General features: G+C 63.0%; 1 protein-coding gene across 8 annotated transcripts; it reads right to left on the bottom strand.

Moving 5' to 3' along the window:
• Nucleotides 1–4,308: 4,308 nt before the first annotated feature.
• On the bottom strand, nucleotides 4,309–13,563 carry TEDC1 (tubulin epsilon and delta complex 1). 8 transcript variants are annotated; one of them, XR_003435716.1, is made up of 9 exons: nucleotides 13,362–13,551; nucleotides 13,186–13,264; nucleotides 12,676–12,878; nucleotides 12,232–12,387; nucleotides 11,090–11,188; nucleotides 8,055–8,141; nucleotides 7,427–7,594; nucleotides 5,713–6,109; nucleotides 4,309–4,890 (listed from the first exon to the last, which is right to left on the bottom strand). XR_003435716.1 is itself a non-coding variant. In XM_027120814.1 (8 exons), exons 1-8 carry the CDS (start codon nucleotides 13,506–13,508, stop codon nucleotides 5,780–5,782), a joined length of 1,269 nt encoding a protein of 422 aa, XP_026976615.1. In that variant the 5' UTR covers nucleotides 13,509–13,551; the 3' UTR covers nucleotides 5,500–5,779. The 8 variants fall into 8 exon arrangements, 7 of the variants coding, with proteins under 7 accessions (XP_026976615.1, XP_026976617.1, XP_026976620.1 ...); XM_027120814.1 differs by lacking the exon at nucleotides 4,309–4,890 and having other exon boundaries at nucleotides 5,500–6,109; XM_027120819.1 differs by lacking the exon at nucleotides 4,309–4,890 and having other exon boundaries at nucleotides 5,840–6,109; nucleotides 7,427–7,538; nucleotides 13,362–13,553.
• Nucleotides 13,564–16,195: the final 2,632 nt, after the last annotated feature.

The raw sequence follows: 16,195 nt of genomic DNA, 5'->3' as shown, positions 1-16,195 counted from the left end.
ACAGGGTTTTTTCCTTTTTTTTTTTTTTTTTTTTTTTGCGGTACACAGGCCTCTCACTGTTGTGGCCTCTCCCGTTGTGGAGCACAGGCTCCGGACGCAAAGGCTCAGCGGCCATAGGCTCACGGGCCCAGCCGCTCCACGGCATGTGGGATCTTCCCGGACCGGGGCACGAACCCGTGTCCCCTGCATCGGCAGGCAGACTCTCAACCACTGCGCCACCAGGGAAGCCCGTATTTTCCATTTTTGAGGGCAACACGGGATACAGAGCATGCCAGACACATTGTGAATAATTCGACTGAGCTCAGAGCTTCCATACTGGATTGCACTGCTTTCCTTTCTAAGATCTCTTTGCAAAGCTGGTTTAACAGCAGTTGCTGAAATAAAAAAGCAAACACCAGGCAAAAATCCACATGGATCAGGTAATGCAGGTGGCAGTGTCCAATGTGATTAAGGTTTGAAAAAGTGTGTAGGGTCTAACAGTTTCAGATGTCCTATTGATAAGTAATTGCAGTTTCTAAGAATTAAGGGTTTTTTCAATTCATGTGTTGTTGGTTTGTTTGGGGTTTGCGTTTGTTTTCTAAACTGCTACTAAGTTGTTAGTACCTAAATACTTATTAAGCTCTTTGGCCACAATACACAGAAGTGTTAGGTATTTCTTTGGACCAAGAGGTGCTGTGAAAAATATTACTGAGCCACTCACTGCAAGCGCCACGAGCTGAGCAAGGGCAGGAGCCCTGAGTTAGGGCGATGCTGGCTGCCAAGACAGTCAGACCCAAGAAACTACTTCGGGGGAGCTAACAGTCACCGCTACCTTCCTCCCAAGGGAGACGAGCCAGGGCGCCCCATCTGGTCCCCGCCCCTGGCTCACCTCCCAGGGGCTCTGCAGACTGCACGGCTGTCTCCATCAAGCCATGCCTGGCTCTCGATGACCCAGAGATCCTCTAAAACTAAACTAAAAACAGGAATGCCTGCACACCCACATTCATCACAGCATGTTCTTCACAACAGCCAAGAGCTGCAAGCAACCCAAATGTCCACTGAAAGATGGGGGGGGTAAGCCTATCGAGGTCTATTACTCAGCCTTAAAGAGGCAGGAAATCCCGACGCCTGCTACAACACGGATGAACCTCGAGGACTTTATCTCAGTGAAATAAGGCAGTCACAAAAGGACAGATCCTATGTGAGTCCACTCATATGAGGTCCCTAGAAGAGTCAGATTCACAGAAACAGAAAGGATGGTGGGGGCCCGGGGCTGGGGGAGGGGGAATTAGTGTTTAGTGGGGACAGAGTTTCTGTGCTGCAAGATGTCAGAAGTTCTGGAGATCTGTAGCACAGCTGTGTGAATATTTTAACACTGTTGAACTGTACACTTAAAAATGGTTAAGATGGCAGAAGGAAGAATGAAATCATGCCATTTTCAGGAACGTGGATGCAATTAGAGATCATCACACTAAGTGACGTAAGTCAGACAAAGAGAACTATTACATGATGTCATTTGTATGTGGAAACTAAAAAATAATACAGATGAATTTATTTACAAAACAGAAACACACTCACAGACATAGGAAACAAACTTACGGTTACCAAAGGGGAAAGGGGGTGGGGAAGGATATAGGAGCCTGGGATTCATAGATACAGTCCTACTATACATAAAATAGGGAACAAGGATTTTTTTTTTTTGCGCTTTGACAAATTTATTTAACCATGAAATGACCGCCCCAATCCAGATAAAAGGCAACAGCACAGGGCACTATATTCAATATGTTGTAATAACCTATAATGGAAAAGAATCAGAAAAAAATATACATATAATATATATATATATATATGTGTGTGTGTGTGTGTGTGTGTGTGAATCACTTTGCTGTATACCCAAAACTAACACAGTATTGTAAATCAACTGTATTTCAATTTTTAAAAAATGCTTAAGATGGCAAACTTAATGTTATGTGTTTTTTTACCACAATTTAAAAAAATGGTCCCTAAAAGGGAAGGAAAAAACTTGGGAATTGTAAATGAAGACGGTAAGAAGAGAAACAACTTAAAAGAGGGGCCACCAGCTCACAAGCCCCACGGCCAAGAGAGCAACAGATCCCAGGCCCCAAGTCCACCAGAGCCCACCAGGGCCCGGCCCAACACCCCTCACCGCCTTCTCGCTGAACCCCAGAAGCTCTCCCGCCCGGGGCAGACGGGGCCTTTTGGAACGAAGACGGGACCAGGCCCTGAACGGTGCCCCGACCCCGCTCAGAAGAAACTCCGAAATCCTGACCTGGGGCACAAAAGCCTGCAGCCCCTGCCCCTCTGCGACCCCACCTCTGAGCTCATGTCCTACCCCCTCCCAGACGCCCCCCATGCAGCCCCCGCATAAGCATAAGCACGCCATTTCCTTTGCCTGGACCACCCTCCTGGGCGGGACACTCAGCTCCCTCTCCTCCCCTCCTTTACTGTCTGGGCAGGCCTCCTCTGACCAACCCACTCTGTCACCTCGCGCCCTGACCCCGCACGGCCAGGGCCATCGCCCCCTGATGCATATTCGTTTATGGTGTTTGCTCTCCCCTAGACCCTGCACCCAGCCCCGGGGCTGACACACGTTGGGCACCTCGGGAATCCTGGCTGATGGATGAGAGGAGCAACAGCCCAGCTCAGCGAAGGACAGAGAGGCCGGCGCCCAGCTGCACTCAGCACCCAGGACCCAGCTGGGGGCCCCGGAGCTCGAGAGGCACAACTTCATGGCCACCAGCCACACCCACAGGCGAGGACACGGGTGCCAGGGCCTACGGACCAAGGTCGTCGACTGTGCCCGCCAACAGGGATTGTCTCCTAAATGCCACTGAGAGATGCTCCTGTCCACCCAAACCTGAACTTCAGCAGGCCACGGGGAATACCCCTCAGGCTGCAGGTGGGCCCCGGGGGGCCTCAGTCCTGACCAGCCAGCCACGCCCCCCAAGCCAAGGTCAAGCCAAGGTCAACCAATGCAGATAAGGACAAGGGAGAGGGAGGCCGGCCAGTGGGTAGTGGGGTAGGGCACCAAAAGGACCGTGGAGGTGGGGGTGACGCGGGAAGGCACCTGGACCGGCTCCTCGGTTTCTGACATCGTGGTTGACACACCCAAAGGACCGTTGGTAAACCCACGACCACAAGGCCCCGCAAGGCAGCCCCGCTGTCCTGAGCTTCCCCGCAGATGAGAATCCCTTCCCTACCCCAGTCATGGCTGTTTTAAGACCTCCCTGTGTGTGGTCTTCTGCGACATGCCTGTGTTTTCTAGAAGACTCTGAGGGTTTTTGACTCCGGATCCCAGGAGGCCGCTGCAGTGTGGCCAGCCGGCTGTCCCCGTCACCCCCTCACCCACCCCCCTTGGCGGACGGCAGGGACCGCCCACATCCGCTCCTGCCCCCGCGACTCCGAGGGGGTTGGGGGCCTCTCACAAGACGCGCCCGTGTGCTTCCCGGCGGTAGTTCGAATCCAGCCCCACCCCTTCCCGGCGCCCCGCCCACCTGCGGCCGCACAGCGCGCCTGCACGTCCCTGGTTAGTTTGACTTATCTGAGTTCCCGTTTCCTCTTCTCCGCGGTGTCTGCCCCTGGGCTGACGGCCCCATCTGCTCCACACCAGTTCTTCACGGGCTACAGGTGTTGCGATAAACTCCCGCTTGCTCAGCCTTGCCTTTCCGCTGTCTTTACAGTGTCTCTTAACGAACAGGTTCCTAGTCTTGACGTGTGGTCTTAGGAAGCCACTCCAGAGGGGAGCGTGGCATCCTCACCTCCTGCAGGGCTGTGTCTGTGGGTCGGTGGGGAACCCTGCAGCCCCAGTGTGCAGTCCTCACACATGCAGCCAGGCCAGACTCCAGTGCACGCGTGGGCCCACGCTGCCCCACACCCCGTCTGTCCCGTGGGTCTGGGGTTGGTGGGCAGGGTCTGAGCCTGTGAACCTGTCCTGGTACGTGCAGAGGGGACTGCAGTGGCCGCGGGGCTGCGGGGCTGCGGGGCTGGGGAGTGTTGGAGATGACAGCCCGCGTGAGGCCACTGTGGAAGTGGATTCTCCCCGGGGCCTCCTGCCTGCCCACCAGACCTCAGCCCCACAGAAGGCAGGGTCAGGGCCGTGAGCCACTAACTTACAAGCGCTAACTTATCACGGCAACAGTAGGAGCCAAACCCCAGGGCCCACGCCTGACCCCTGCAGCCTTAGAAAGCTCCTGGCTCGCGGGGTCACCGCGGACGGCTCCACTCACCCCCAGCTTGGCCTCTCGGGCCGGTTCCACCTCGTGTTTCAGAATCACCAGCCCAGGTCCCACAGACACACAGACACGCTTGTGGTTTTGATTGAATTGTACTGAATCTACAGATCAGTCTGAGAAGTGACAGCTCCGTGACACAGAGTTTGCAAACGTCAATTCCCGAGGGCCAGTGGCCATCCCGGCTTCAGGGAATCCTCAGTGGACCTGCCCCGTGGGGCAGTCAGGAGGATGGCAGCAGGGGGTCCAGAAGGGCCTTTAAACACTCGAGGGCCGCAGGCGGGGGCCTGAGTCCCGTGTGCCCTGGACCCGACTGGAGCAAGCAGGGAGCCCATAAGAGGGGCTAGGAGAGGGGGGCCAGGCCTTGGAGGGAGGGGCTCGGGCCAGAGGCTCTCTGGGGCCAGCCTGTGAGGAGAGGGTCAGGGGGCACTCCGGAAGGGGCGCCGGCTCGACCCCGGTCTGGTCAGTGCTCCCGAGGCCAGTGCAGAGGCGCCACAGGTGTGCCCCAACCCGGGACGAAGGAGGCCCAGAATGGCCCAGAGGGGCCAGTGCCCCTGGGCGTGAGCCAGCACTCCCCAAGCGGACAGCAAAGGCCAGTGAGAAGGCGTTGTGGCTGGGCCCTGGGGCCTAAGCTGGCGGCACCAGGTCCGGGTGGAGCACCCTGGGGCAGAGGGGAGCCCGGCAAGGGAGGCCGGGCTGAGGCCATGTCCACTGGCGGAACGGAGGCGGGGCAGGTGCCAAGCCAAGCCTCCGGGGAAGGAGAGGAGCCTGTTCTGGCAGCTGGGGGCGCATCCTCCCGATTCTGGCAGCTGGGGGCGCATCCTCCCGACACAGATGGCTCTTTGTCAGGGCGGAGCCCAGCTCCCCAAGCAGTCTCGGGAACAAAGCCCCCTCTGTCCACAGTGGCCTCCCCCTCCCCCCCCCGGGCACCACCCCCAGAAACGGAGCAGAGTCCCCCCACTACCCAAGGTTCCCATCAGGCGTCCCTGCCCAACACAGACACACACACGCACACGCACACGCACACCAGGCATAGGCGTGGCCCAGGTGGGGTGTACAAAGGGAGCCCAGGATGAGGGTGCTCCAAGGGTGCGTCCAGGACCCTGCATCCCCGGGGCCCTCACGCCCACCCTGTGCTGCAGGCCATGCCTGTCCGTCCAGCACCTGGGCAGCCCTAGACCAGACCAGCCTCAGCCACCACCGCCCAGGGACCCCTCGCCCTGGGCCTGAGGGGAGCATCCCCTCCCCAGACAGAGACCCGGAAGGGTGGCAGAAGGACAGCTGGAGCCTCAGCCCTGCAAGGAGGCCTCCACAATTTATTTCCGGGTCTTCTCCAGATCCTGAATGCCCACGGCCACCACAATGGGCCTGCCCCCAGCACTGCAGGCCGCGGGGCTGGGTACTGCCCAAAGTGGGGACCCGGGGCCCAGGGCCCAGTGTGCCTGCACCACCGGGGCTGTGTCTGTGTCACCCCTGCAGTTACCTGGCCTGGAATCTGCCCCTCCAAGGCCCAGCCAGGCTGAGGGAGGTGCCCCCGGGAGCAGGGAACGTCAGCGTCCAGGTGGCAGGATCCAGACGGGGCCGGGCGGGGCTCCCACCAGCCTGGCCAGCTCCTGCCGACACTGGCCCTGGAGCTGGCGCAGCACCACCTCCAGGCGGGCCTCCTGGCTCCTCAGCGCCTCAATCACTTCAGGGGCCCGCAGGCCTGGGCCCCCGGGCGCCCCAGCCTCAGTCCTCACCAGCCGGTGGGGCCCGTGGGGCTGGGCCAGGCTGCAGCCGCCGCCTCGCTCGCAGGCCTGCCGCAGAGCGGCCAGGTCCTGTCCCACGGCCTCCCGCAAGGCCATCCTCGCAGCGCTCCACTGGGGCCCACGGCCTCCGACCTGCACAGGGGACGTGGCAAGTGAGCAGAGGGTGACCAGTCTCACCAGGACCCTGGCTCAGGGCCTCGGCTCTCCCTGAGCCCTGCCCCAGCCGCCAGCAGTCCTGCAGCCCCTCCCAGTGCCCAAAGAGGAGCAGCTCCAGCGCCAGCTCTAAGGCCCGGCTCCTCCAGGCTCTGTCACCCGCACCGAGCATCTGAGCCCTAAGCCAGAGGCCGTGGGGCCCCGGGGAAAGGGCCAGCAGCTCGATCACCCCCGACAGCCCTGCAGGGCCTGAGCCCTCAGGACCACCCAGCTGCAGGCCCAGCTCTTGCACCGCGGTATTGCAGGGGGAGTGCGCCTGGCTGCCCCCAGCAGGCCAAGTCCTGCAGGGTCTGCTCAGAGCCCAGAGTGCAGACCCTCGGGGCACCCACCCCCAACCCCACCCACCACTCCAGGCGGGGTCAGCATGTCCTCTGCTCTATCGGCTTCCCACTTTCCCACCGCCCTCGCAGAGGGGTGGCATGGGGTGGCCCTGACCCAAGGGGACGCCAGGCTAAGGGGACGCCAGGCCGAGGACACGACCTGGTGAGGACACCTCTGGCCCCCAGGGCAGGCCCATCCCAGAGACCCTGCAGGCAGCAGGGAGCGCAAAGAGGCTGTGCCCTCGGTGTCCCCAGGGAACTGCCCTGACCCTGACCCTGACCCCGACCCTCAGTGGGCACTGCTCCGTGGTTCGCAACAAGGAAGCGTGAAGAGCCCTGAGCCCAGACAAGCACCGGCCCCCCTTCTTGTGAGAAACCGCCTGCAAACGTCACCGTTGCTCCAGCTGTCACTGCCCAAGAGGGCAGAGGGCTCCAGCTTGGCCCGGCCGGAGGAGACATGGCCGTGCAGGGCCTGAACAAGCCACGCTGCAGGCCCCCAGGAAACACCCATGCTCCCCAGGGGTATCTGAGGGGAAAACCACGCCTGCAGTTTACTCTAAGATGCTTCAGAAAAAGGAAATCAATGCAGCGCACGTGGCGCACTGCTCACAGCCACAAACCCGGTGCTCGCCCGGTCCAGCTCATGGAGAGAGGAGGGTGGCGCCCAGGTGGGGCTGGGGGACACACATGTCCACCAGCAGGTCCAAAAGGCCACATGGTGTGAGCGGAAGCCAGCAGGGACGACACCAGAACTGCCCTGGGATAACGAACAGACCTCCATCAGGGTGGCCAGGGTGGGGTGGCAGCCGAGTCTGGCAGGTGAGCCCACCCCCCTTGCAAACAGACCAAATGGTGCAAGTCCCACCGTGGGAGCCCCCCACCGAGCACAACCCGGGCCAGGGCCCCAAGTCCTCACCCCGGCCTCCCAGGCCGCCCGCCGGGCCTCCACCGCCTCTCGCAGCTCTCCCTGCAGGGCCTGCAGCTCCCGCACCAGGGGCTCCAACGCTCCAGTCCCTGGTGTGGGGATCCTGGGCAGAAACGTGGGCTGTGAGGCCTCAGGGGGGCAGGCGCCCAGGACCGTGTCCTGCAGAGAGGGACCCCAAGTGAGAGGGTGGGCGGCAGGCCCGGGCCTCACAACCAGAGGCCCAGCTCCCCAGCCGGCAGGGACAGAGGCCCAGGGTCACTTCCCGCCCCCGGGTCGCAGACCAAGCTGGACAGTGACCGTCACCCTGGTGGGCCTGGAGGCCAGGGAGGCACAAAGGCCAGGCTTCCGGAAGGCCAAGACCCCTGAGAAGTCTGGGCCTCCCCAGGAGCTGGGAAGGGTGGTGATGGGACAGACAGACATCTGGAAAGAGCCACACACACAAAACCCACAGGCCTGGGTGTGAAACCAGCTTCAGGGCTGGGTGTGGGGGGCTTCCCTGAGACTTCTCTTCCTGTGTGGAAAATGAGAAGACCCCACCACCACCCCAGGGCCGCTGTGGTCAGACCAGGGGAGGGGAGGGGAGGGGAGGGACAGGAGGTGGGTGGAACGGCTTCCTGACCATCCACCGCCAGAAGACCAGCTCCCGGCGCCGCCACTCGAGGGCCGCCTGCAGCCGCGCGTTCTCCCTCTCCAGCCTCCGCAGCAGCTGCAACGCAAACCAGTAAGGCCACAGAGTCAGAGAACCCAGTGCGCCTGGGACCCTGCACACCCTGCCCACCGTCTCTGGCTCAGTCGCCGTGGCTCACCCGGCCCACCCGCGGGCTGAGCCACCTCCCTGCAGGGCGCGGCACGGCAGGACAGGGCGCGGCACAGCAGGGCAGCCTCACCTCCAGCACAAGCAGGCCAAGCCTACCAGGCCTCCGACCACACCAGTGACCCGCCAGCCCCCCACAGGCGTGGGTCCCGCAGGGTTGGCGGCTGAGTCCTGGCGCCCCCTCCCTTGGGGCTCCACCCCACATCCCCCGCTGACTGAGGGCTGCACCCCGAGGCTTCGGGTGTACGGGGCGGCCCCGGATGGGGGAGACTGGCGGGTTCTGGGAATCCCTCCCTGTAGTCCAAAGGCAGGGCAGAGGCTGCACGGCGCCCAGCTTGGAGGCGACGGAGGACAGACCGGGGACCAGGGTAGAGAACACAGCCGCGCAGATCCCCAGCCCCACCCTGCAGGCACGGCCCGAACAGCCCCGCACCTGCGGACCGCGCAGTCCAGTGCACGGGCACATGCTCCCGTCCCGCCTGCTGAGGCCACTGCGGCCTCGGGAAGCCGGACAGGGGCAAGGCCAGGCACGGTCCACCCCAAGGGCCCACGGTAAGCTGCGGAGAGACAGATGGGCCCCACTGGGATGGCCCAGGCCAGCACCCGCTGTGCTCCTCTCTGAACACAGCAGCCAGCACAGTGACCCAGCCTCCGGCACCACTCCTTCTAGAAGGGAGCCCAGGAGTGTGCTCTGGGGCCGGGACAAACGGCCAGACAAGAGCCCTGCCAGGCCTCCACTCACAGAGGCTGGTGCCCGAGCCATGCGCACCAGCATGCCCGCCAGGCAACCAAGGGATGCACATGGCTGGACAAGGGGCTCCCGGGCCAGGGGGCCAGACAGGGGCAGCCTTGAGCACCAGGCCAAGGGCCCAGCCCATGGCCAGGGGAGCAGGGAAGGCAGGCCTGCAGTGAGAATCGCCCTGTGGTCTGGGGGAGGGATGTGGACATGGGAGGGCGGAGCCCACATGCCCACACCACACACACACCCCGCTACACACACGTGCTGGCCCGTGAGAAGAGCAGCTTACTCAGCTCCCAAGAACAGTCCCAGAGGGTGTCCACACCCCCGCATCCCAAGCCACAATATAAGAAGACTACAGGCCCAGCCAGTAACCAAGGATGCTGCCCAGCCACTCCACAGCATGCCTGGCCACTGACACGGCAACAAGAGATCATTCCAGAAGCTCATGGGACCCATCCCAAGAGCGCAGCCCCTTCAGGTCGGCTGGTCCAGGCCGCCACCAGCTTCTCATCCAGAATCCTTGGAAGGAAGCCAACTGTCCCCATCCACCTGGCCACACCGTTTTCAGTCCTGGCGCACCAACATGCACCGCCCTCCAGGAGGAGGGGAGTCGTACCCGCCCAGGCCCCCCCCCCCCGAGGCTGGGGTCCCAGGCAGCACCAGGCTGGAGCTGGCACAGCCTCTGCTCTACTCAGACCAGGGAGGGGACCAGGGGCAGGAGGCCTGCGCCTCGCTGAGTCACCCCTGAAAGGGAACAGAGCCAAGGGCATCTCAGGACACCCAGATGCGGCCTCAGCACCTTCAGGGCCAAGCACGGCCTCGCCCAGGTAAAGCCAGGAGCGCGGGCCGGGCAGGCACCCCAAGGTGGCCGCCCTGACCCCACGGTGGGGATGCAGACCCCCGAGGAGCACGCGGCTCTACAGGCGGGATCTGCTGGGCCTGCCCTAAGCCTCAGCCCTCCTACCCAGCCAAGTGTCCCAGGACAAGGCACTGCCAGCCTCACACTCTGGACAAGCCAGGGCCCAGCACAAGTAATGGCCAGCCTTGGGCCTGTCCCAGGACCCCCTGGCCAGGCGAGCCCAAGGGAAGGAAACAGTGATGATGGACGGGGGCTCCTGAAAAGAAGGTCAGTAGAGTGTGGGGCAGCGCCAACCCCCACCTCCTCATCAACAGGTGACACATGCCCAAGCTCAAGGTACCCACACCGTCAGCTCGGACCCTTGAACAGTCTTCCTTAATTCCAGTGGCCCCCCTTGCTGGCTGCCAGCCCGGCCCAGACACCTGTGTTCTTCCCACTGCCCAAAGTGTACCCAGCCACGTGCACACACACAGCAGCACTGGCTGCTCTGGGGGCAAGAGAGGCCCTGAGGTTGCACGTGTCTCCTACATAGGCAAGGGGGTGAGCTTGGGGACTTCCCTGGTGGTCCAGTGGGTAAGACTCCGTGCTCCCAAAGCAGGGGTCCCAGGCTCAATCCCTCGTCGGGGAACTAGATCCCGCATGCTGCAACTAAAGAGTCCACATGCCACAACTAAGGGTCCGCATGCCGCAATGAAGATCCTGCACGCCGCAACGAAGATCTCACGTGCCGCAACTAAGACCCAGCACAGCCAAATGAATAAAATACATATTTTTTTAAAAAAAAAAGGAACTTCCTGCTGGTGCAGTGGTTAAGAATCCACCTGCCAATGCAGGGGATATGGGTTCAAGCCCTGGTCCGGGAAGACCCCACATGCCGCGCAGCAACTAAGCCCGTGAGCCACAACTACTGAGCCCGCGTGCCACAACTACTGAAGCCCACGCACCTAGAGCTCCGCAGCAAGAGAAGCCACTGAAATGAGAAGCCCGCGCACCACAATAAAGAGTAGCCAGCCCCCGCTCGCCACAAGTAGAGAAAACCTGCACGCAGCAACAGAGACCCAACGCGGCCATAAATAAACAAACAGATAGATAGATAGATAGATAGATAGATACTGTTTAAAAAGATGGTGAGCTTGGCTAACACCCACAGCTCAAAGCTGGTCTGCTGTCTGGGTCTCCCACCCTCCCAGGCTCCTTCTCACCTTGGGCCACACCCACCTTGGTCCCACCAGCCCTCACCTGACGGCCACCCTCCGGGTCTCTGAGCAGCTCCGTTTCGGTGACAGACAGGTGGCCAAGGCTGCGGTCGCTGTGGCAGCCACGGGTATATGAGTGGATCTGAAACAGGCAGTGCAGACCCCAGGCTGAGAAGGTGGGCGCCTCCCCACAGCCAACGCTAGGCAAGGACCTTACAGATAAGGAAACGGTTCAGAGAGGGTCGGGCCCAGGAGAGTAGTCAGCACTGCTGGGAGGCTGGCCCAGGGCCCAGTACCCACCAGGAGGCCCATGCAGAGGGAGGGGCACCCCACCCAGCTCCCAGGGTGCAGTATAGGTAGAGTGGGGCGCCCCTGCTTCCCCCTCAGCTCATCAAGTGCGAGGCCCATGTGGTGGCAGAAACAGTGAGGCCAGTGGCAGGGACACAGACACAGGGAGGGCACTCCAGCACGGTGAGGCCTGAAGGCAGCAGGGAGGCTAACTGGTGGGCATGTCCCACACGGAGGAGCAGCTGGAGCCCAGACAAGAGGCAGTGAGGGGTCCCAGGAAACGCTAGCTGAACAAAAGACCCTCTCCCAGGGCAGAGCACCAGGCGGGGTGTTCCAGCACCAGAGAGCCCTGCGCTGGTGCGAGCCCTGGGCTACCTGCCCAGCCACCGCTCAGCCCAGACCAGGCACTGGACCTGTGGGGACCCCTGTGCCCCAACAGCTGAGCCCTACCAGCCTTTCGGAAGCCCACGGGAGCTGCCCACCGCCCGTGAGCCCACACCCAGGATGCGGTGGGAGGGGGTGCCTTCCTCGCCATCTCGTGTTCAGGCAGCAGTGGCTCCCCAGGGCCCACTTCGGTGCTCAGTGACATAGAGTCTGAAGCTTCTAGGGAGTTCTGGGGACATGAAGGTCGACCCTGCAGGCTCCCTGCCCCCCTGATTCCCTGCCCCATAGATGTCCAGCAACACCTGCTCTAGGCCCCCTCCTGGACAACATGGAGCCCTAGGGTCAGGCTCTGGGCCACCCCAGGCTGTGCCCAACAGGTCAGCTCCCAGCCAGGCCTGGGAAGGCCCACATTCAGCCAAAGGCTGGGCGCCAGCCTGAGATGGGAATGCTGGACAGGCCTCTATAGCACAGAGGACAGCTGCCCCTGGGTGGACAACGCATGCGTGGCACTACCTTGCCCAGGAGGGCGCACTGCTCCTGCTGACTGGCCATCAGGTTTCGCCACCGGAACCGCAGCTTTCCCATCAGCCACTGCAGGTGGCGGATGTCCACACAGCCGTCTGCTTCCACACTGGGGGCAGGAGGGCCAGGGCTGGCCAGGGCCTCGCACTGGGGAGGGGGCAAGGGTCACGCACTGCTCTCACACCCCAGGCAGAGACCACGAAGGGGAAAGAGAAAGGAAGCCCCTGGGAGTGAGAGCCAAGAGATCCCGGGGGCGCCAGGAAGAGCTGGGTCAGGAGCCTGTGGGCACGTCCCCGGCCCTCACCTGCCTCCGTGTGCTCACCCGGGCATTCGGGGCAGCAACACTGACCCCCACAGGCTGACCCCGCCGGTCCGGTGCCCACACCCAGGATTCCCGCCCGGGCTGGGCGCGGCTCACACTCATCCCTCACCCACCTCGCACACGGGCATCTCGTCTCCCAGCTGCACGCGGTTCTGGGTCAGCAGCCGCTCGGGCAGGGGCCCGCGGGCCAGGAGCCAGGCCAGGGCCAGCAGCAGCTCGCGGCCGCCCTGGGAGCCGTCGTCCGGGAGCTGTGCCAGGGCCCGCCTAGGGTAGCCCTGGGTGCGCAGCGCCAACTTCACAGAGCGGACCTGGGCCTCTGCGGTAGGAGACACCAGCTCAGGAGGGACACCCACTGGAGGTGACGCTACCCAGACTCCTAAGGGACCCCCGCGGGACGCAGAGCAGAGACCATGCTTGGAAGGGACTAGCAGGGGCATTGGGACCTAACCTGGAGGCGGGAAGGGAAGAGGCTCACGCGGGGGGACGGGGTGTCTCATCGGGGAGGCGGGGCAGTGGGCGGGGCCTTACGGAGGGCTGTCCCGTGGTCGTGCAGTGGGCGGGGCTCTCTGGGTGGGCGGGGCCAGAGCCTTACCAGGCGGGCCTTACAGGAAGGCGGGCCTTACCCGGGGAGAATAAGGCCGAGGCGCCGTCGGCCAGCTGCGGCGAGAGCACGCGGAAGAGCAGCCGCCAGAGCGCGGGGGCCTGCGAGGATCAAAGAGCGACGGTCAGCGAGGCTGGCGGCGTCCCCGCGTCCTCCCGGAGCCCTACCGGCCCCAGCCGCCTGCCCTGCTGGCCTCACCGCCTCCGGACGGTCGAACTTGGCGCGGCGGAAGGTCTCGGGGCTGGGTCCGGCGGGCAGAGTCTGACTCAATGCGGCGATGGCCTCGGGCAGGGCCCGGGCCGCGTCCGCCGGGTCCACCCGGCGACGCCGCCGCCGCCGCCCCATGCAGCCTCCGCCCGCCTGTCTCAGATTGCGCGCCGCCGCCGCCGCGTCCCCGCGACCAATCCCCGCGAGAGCTGCGTCCCCGCGCCCAGTCACCGTTCAGGTGCCGCCTCTGCTGGGCCCGCGCCCAACCGCCGAGTAGGCTGAGACGCGCCTCTAGCTCCTGCCCAATGAGCGGTGCCCCCGGCGTTTGAGTGCTGTCTGTTCTGTCCGGTGCGGAAGCATTTCCGGTGCGTCGGGGACCCATCGGCGTTGAGAGCCTCGCGGGGTCTGCCCTCCGCGACTCAATCGCGGCAACACCTGACTCTCCTCGTCCGGACCCCACCAATCAGCCCCTTGCACCAAATGGCAGCCTAGCAACCGCCGGAGGGTCAGCGGCGGCACTCAGGGTGCAGCCGAGAGGCACCACCGACACGCGGGAGCGACCCTCCGCCTCCGGAAGCCCTCTCTGGCCTCCGGAAGCCCTGGGACCCCGCAGCGCGTACAGGCCGGAGACGCAGGGGCCAGCGCCCGGGTACCGGGGGACGTACCCCGACGGCTCAACCCCGCAGCGCGCGGGCTGGTGCTCCTCCCGGACGGCCGGCGACTCTCTCCCCCTTCAAACCTACGCCTGCATACCCCGCCTGGCCCCTCCCCGTCCAGTCCATCGTCTGTCCGGCTAGCCCCCTACCCCCTACCCCCTACCCCCATCCCCACCCCACCCCGGCCTCCCTCTGCCCTGCACCTTCAGCCTCTCCTTGCTGCCATTGAAGAGACAGTCTTCAAAGGACTATCCGCACAGCCACTTTGGAAAGCAGTTTGGCGGTTCTTTCGGAGCTAGACTTGTCTACCAGACGACCCCACAGTTCCAGTGCCCGGAACCTGTGAGGACTCGTGTTCCCACTCACGGACATTCAAGGCAGCTCTGTTCATAACAGCCAAACCGAAACAACCCAAAAGGCCGCCAGCTGGGCAGTCAGCCCTAGGACGGAACCCTCTCGGCACCACTGATGGCGGGTCAAAGTGCCAGGAAGCGCAGACACAGAGGAGGGCAGATGCAAAACACTATGTTGTACGTGCCTTTCATCTATAGGAAGTGTCCAGAAAAGCAAGTGTACAGAGACAGGAGGCAGGTCAGTGGTGGCCTGGAAAGAGACCAGGACTGGGGAGTGGCAGCAGATGGGCACGAGGGAATTTTTGTGGTTAAGGAGAATGGTTTAGAACTGGATTGTGGTGACGGTTGCAGAACTCTGAACTGGTTAAAAAGCATCGAATGTGCATAGGTGAGTTTTACGGTATGAAATTATACCCCAATAAAGCTGTAAAGAGGACAGAGTGAAGGAAGGAGAGAAGAAGGGAAAGAGAAGTGATGAAGAGAAAGGAAGCAGGCCTCCCTGGATCCCAAGTGCTCCCCAGACAAGCCCCCCTCCAGCCCTCACCACGCCCACAGGAAGTGCGGTCACGCCTGACGCCCCACCTTCCGCCTGGTGTTCACCTTTGCCCGCCCCCACCCCCCCACCCCACCAGCTCCCCTTGCCGTCTCAGGCACAGCAGCTGCTCACTCCCTGTGTCCCCCTGGAACTAACCCATTCTCCAGAACTTGGCCTCTGACCCGGGCACCCCCACCCCAGGAGGCTGTCTCAGTGGCCACCTGACAAGTGCCAGGGCAGCTTACCTCCCGAGAGCCCTCCTCCCCCACAGGCACGGGGGTATTGCTGTATGCCCCTCACCTCACCTTCAGTCCCCTCCAGTCCCCTTCTGAGCTGGGGCTGGGACCAGCACAGGCCTCCAGGCTGGCCCTGCCTTCTGTCTCCACAGCGCAGAGGCCATGCTGCTAAGGCCTGCCGTAGCACCCTGGAGCCTTCGCCCAGTATGGTTCCTGACGCATTGGGTCTGGAACCCGATGAGCCCTTTCCCGCTCCGGCCTTTGCACCTGCTGGGCCTTCTGCTCCGAGTGCCTTCCTCCCCAGCCTGAGGCCTGGCTGACCCACTCTCCCTGTGGGCCTCAGCGCTCTGAGCGCTCACTCCAAGTCTGCCCCCCACACCCAGACTGAGCCACGCGGTGGCGGAGGGGCCAGGAGTTTCTGCTGCCTTTTCAGGGCCACCTCCCAGCAGCTCGGCGCGAACCTTCCGGTGCACCCACTCCCCCCTCTGTGCCTGCTCTGGCCACAAGCCCTTAGCTGCTGGGGCCCCAGATGACACCTCCACCCCCCACACCCCACCACTGAGAAACCGGGCCTCACTTAGTATCCTCTGCTCCCGCCTCCCCCGCTGAATTGCATCTGTCCCCAGAAGCACTCCAGCTCCCACCCCTTGGAATTCTATGAATCACACAAATCTCACACACACACGCGCGCACGCGTGCATGTGACCCCACACACCGCCCTGGGGCCCCCCACGCCTGTCCAGCTCAGGCCTGCCGGACCCCCAGCCAAGCCATGGGGCAGGGCTGAGCCCACTTGCAAGGCTGAGATGACCTCTCTGGGCTCCTTAGATCAGCCGAGCCCTGGGACAGTGGCCGTCTGCCAGGGCCGGAGTGTGAGTGGCCAGTGGGGGGAACGGCGAGGGCTCTGAGGGTGGCCCAGTCTGCAGCTGCTCCCTGAACGGAAACAGGAGTTTTCAGAAAGCCCCTAGCCGTTGCCGCCCAGCCAGTCCACACCTCAAAGTCCGCATCGGACAGCCAGCCGCTTGCTAGTCCCTACTGGGCAGCC

This window comes from Aethalodelphis obliquidens, unplaced genomic scaffold (assembly GCF_003676395.1).
Source record: "Aethalodelphis obliquidens isolate GAN/ISIS:26980383/991018 unplaced genomic scaffold, ASM367639v1 scaffold21, whole genome shotgun sequence".
NCBI lineage: Eukaryota > Metazoa > Chordata > Mammalia > Artiodactyla > Delphinidae > Aethalodelphis > Aethalodelphis obliquidens.
Note: the sequence above shows the minus strand (reverse complement) of the source record. Positions and strands in the feature narration are given on the sequence as shown.

Coding starts and splice junctions, on each gene's coding strand:
- TEDC1 (XM_027120813.1), bottom strand. CDS start 13,508: ATGGGGCGGCGGCGGCGGCGTCGCCGGGTGGACCCGGCGGACGCGGCC. Junction 8,142..11,089: donor ACCCGGAGGGTGGCCGTCAG/GTGAGGGCTGGT, acceptor TTTGCGTTGCAG/CTGCTGCGGAGGCTGGAGAG. Junction 7,595..8,054: donor TGGTCTTCTGGCGGTGGATG/GTCAGGAAGCCG, acceptor CCCTCTCTGCAG/GACACGGTCCTGGGCGCCTG.